General features: G+C 20.7%; 1 protein-coding gene across 1 annotated transcript; it reads left to right on the top strand.

Moving 5' to 3' along the window:
* Nucleotides 1-183: 183 nt before the first annotated feature.
* On the top strand, nt 184-2,220 carry PGSY75_1456700 (hypothetical protein; the record flags this gene model as incomplete). Its single annotated transcript, XM_018788252.1, has 1 exon — nt 184-2,220. One exon carries the CDS (start codon nt 184-186, stop codon nt 2,218-2,220), a length of 2,037 nt encoding a protein of 678 aa, XP_018639624.1.
* Nucleotides 2,221-2,500: the final 280 nt, after the last annotated feature.

The raw sequence follows: 2,500 nt of genomic DNA, 5'->3' as shown, positions 1-2,500 counted from the left end.
TTTTTTATCATAATCTTAATATATTATTTATTTATTTATTTATTTTTATTTAATTATTTTTATTTTATTTTATTTTACTTTATATTTTATTTAATTTTTTTTTTTATTTTTTTTTGGTGGGTACAACATTAATATTACGTAGAAGCATTTGCATAACTATGTAATACATAATATGTTTAAAAAATGGATAATCCAAACTTCAATAATTCATCATCTATAAATATGTCTTATTTTTTAAATAATAATAACAATAATATGAACATAAATAATAATCTGAACAGTGTAAATTGTACGTCATTTTTAAATAATGGAGAAGGACAAAATAATCAAGGTTTTAATAGTATGAATAAAAATGAAGCGTCTATAGATATCTTAGTTAATCAGATGGAAAATTCATTTTCTATAAGTACCAATATTATAAAGAATGTAAGTAATTTATTGGAAAGTACAAAAATTGATGAGAAAATAAAAGGACTTCGATTAGTATATGCATCTTTGCATTATAAATATAAAAATAATAATGATTATAAAAAGAATTTATTAAATAGAGGTTGCGTTATATTAAATACCCAAGATAAAAATGAAAATGATATATATAATACAGATGGTAATAATAATATGATTAATAATAATAATAATGATCCTAATAATATTATGAATAATAATAATAATAATAATAATAATTATAACACTTTTTTCTCAAATACATATAATAATAATAATAATAATATGAATAGTAGTAGTATATTAAATAATTATTCAACAAATGATCAAATTAATTTAAAGATGCTAAATTCAATGATTTTTACGAATTATAAAAGTATATCAAATGTAGATGAATATTTTGAATTATTAGATAAATGCTTAACAAGAGAAAGTGTAATAGATATAAATTTGAGTGATATTTTCGAAATGAATATAATTAATATAATTAAAGCTTTATTATATAATTATATTTTTCATAATGATGAAATTATTGTAGAAGCCTTAACTTTATTAATAATTATTTTTGGATGTTGTAGTGGGTCTACCGAAAAAATAAAACAAGATGTAGTTGATGAATTATATACATGTTCTGTATATATGTTAAAAAATATATGTCAAAAATCATGTGAAAAAGTATATACCCCATTAATAGTACAGCTTATAATATCTTTATTAAGAACTATAATGATATATGATATTTCTAAATTAAAAAATGATTTGATAGATAATAAAGGAATAGTAGATATATTATTAAAAGCTATAGAAAATGTACCTAATTTAAATGGTGTACGTGTTTGTTATACATTGGTAGTATATGGTTTAAAAATGTTTTATGTATCAACTTGTCAAATATATGAAAAATCTTTCTTAAGAGAATTAGAAGTTATTACAAATTATTTATCTACATGTATCAAAATGAATGACGAAAAGGTTTTATTCTTAACCAGTTCAACTTGTATAACTATTTGTGAAAATCAAATTGGTATTGACGTTTTATTAAAAACAGATATATTGCACAATGCTGTTATATTATGTGAATCATCAAATCCAGATCTAGCCTTTGAAGCATTGTCTATCATATCAAAAATTGCCTATGCAGCTAATCACCAGCAAATATGTATCCTTATATCGTGTAATGTAATAAAAGCATTGAAAAAAATTCTTAATAATACAAAAATCAAACCAGGTGCAAGAGCTAGAGCTTGTAATGCTTTAGGAAATATAGGTTGTGAAACTGCATCAGAAGTAGAACTATTAATAAAAAATGATGTTTTCCCACTATTAGTTGATATCTTTCAAACAGATAATGATTTCAACACTAAAATTGAAGCTGCATATGCTGTCTGTGCTTGTTTATCCAAAGCTAACCAAAAACAAGTAGGTTATATTATATCTTGCACAGCAACTACTAATAGGTTAGGACAAAATATATGCATGCAACTTATAGCTGATATGTTAGAATTGGTTAGTGAATCAGATCCAATGAATAATGGAAGTGTCAAATTATGTAAAAGTATTCTTAGAGGTTTAGAAAATATATTAGATAAAGGAGATGATGAAACAAGAGATTTATCCTTATGGGAAAATCCATATGTATTCATGTTTAAAGAGGTACAAGGAGATATCAAACTCTTACAAATGCAATTTTTTCCAGAATATTATGTAGTTAATAAGACATATGATATATTAGCCAAATATTTTTCCTTAACATCTACATGGAATAATAGAAAGTAAACCCTCCATCCCAAAAAATAAAAAAAAAAATATATATAATTCATATAAAAAATATAGTGAAATAAATAAATAGAAGAAATAATAGAAAAACAAAATCAATCTTTACCAAATATTATTATTATTATTATGATGTTTATTTTTCTTTTTTTCTTTTTTATATAATTATCATATTTATTTTATTTTTTTTTTTTATAATTATTAAATTTTTCCATTTTTTTTTTTTTTTTTTTTTTTTTTATTTTTTTTTTTTTTTTTTTTTTTTTTTTTTTTTTTTTTTTTT

The sequence above is a fragment of the Plasmodium gaboni genome, chromosome 14 (genome assembly GCF_001602025.1).
Source record: "Plasmodium gaboni strain SY75 chromosome 14, whole genome shotgun sequence".
In the NCBI taxonomy this organism is placed as follows: domain Eukaryota; phylum Apicomplexa; class Aconoidasida; order Haemosporida; family Plasmodiidae; genus Plasmodium; species Plasmodium gaboni.
The sequence above is the reverse complement of the archived record's forward strand: the minus strand, read 5'-3'. Positions and strand labels throughout refer to the sequence as shown.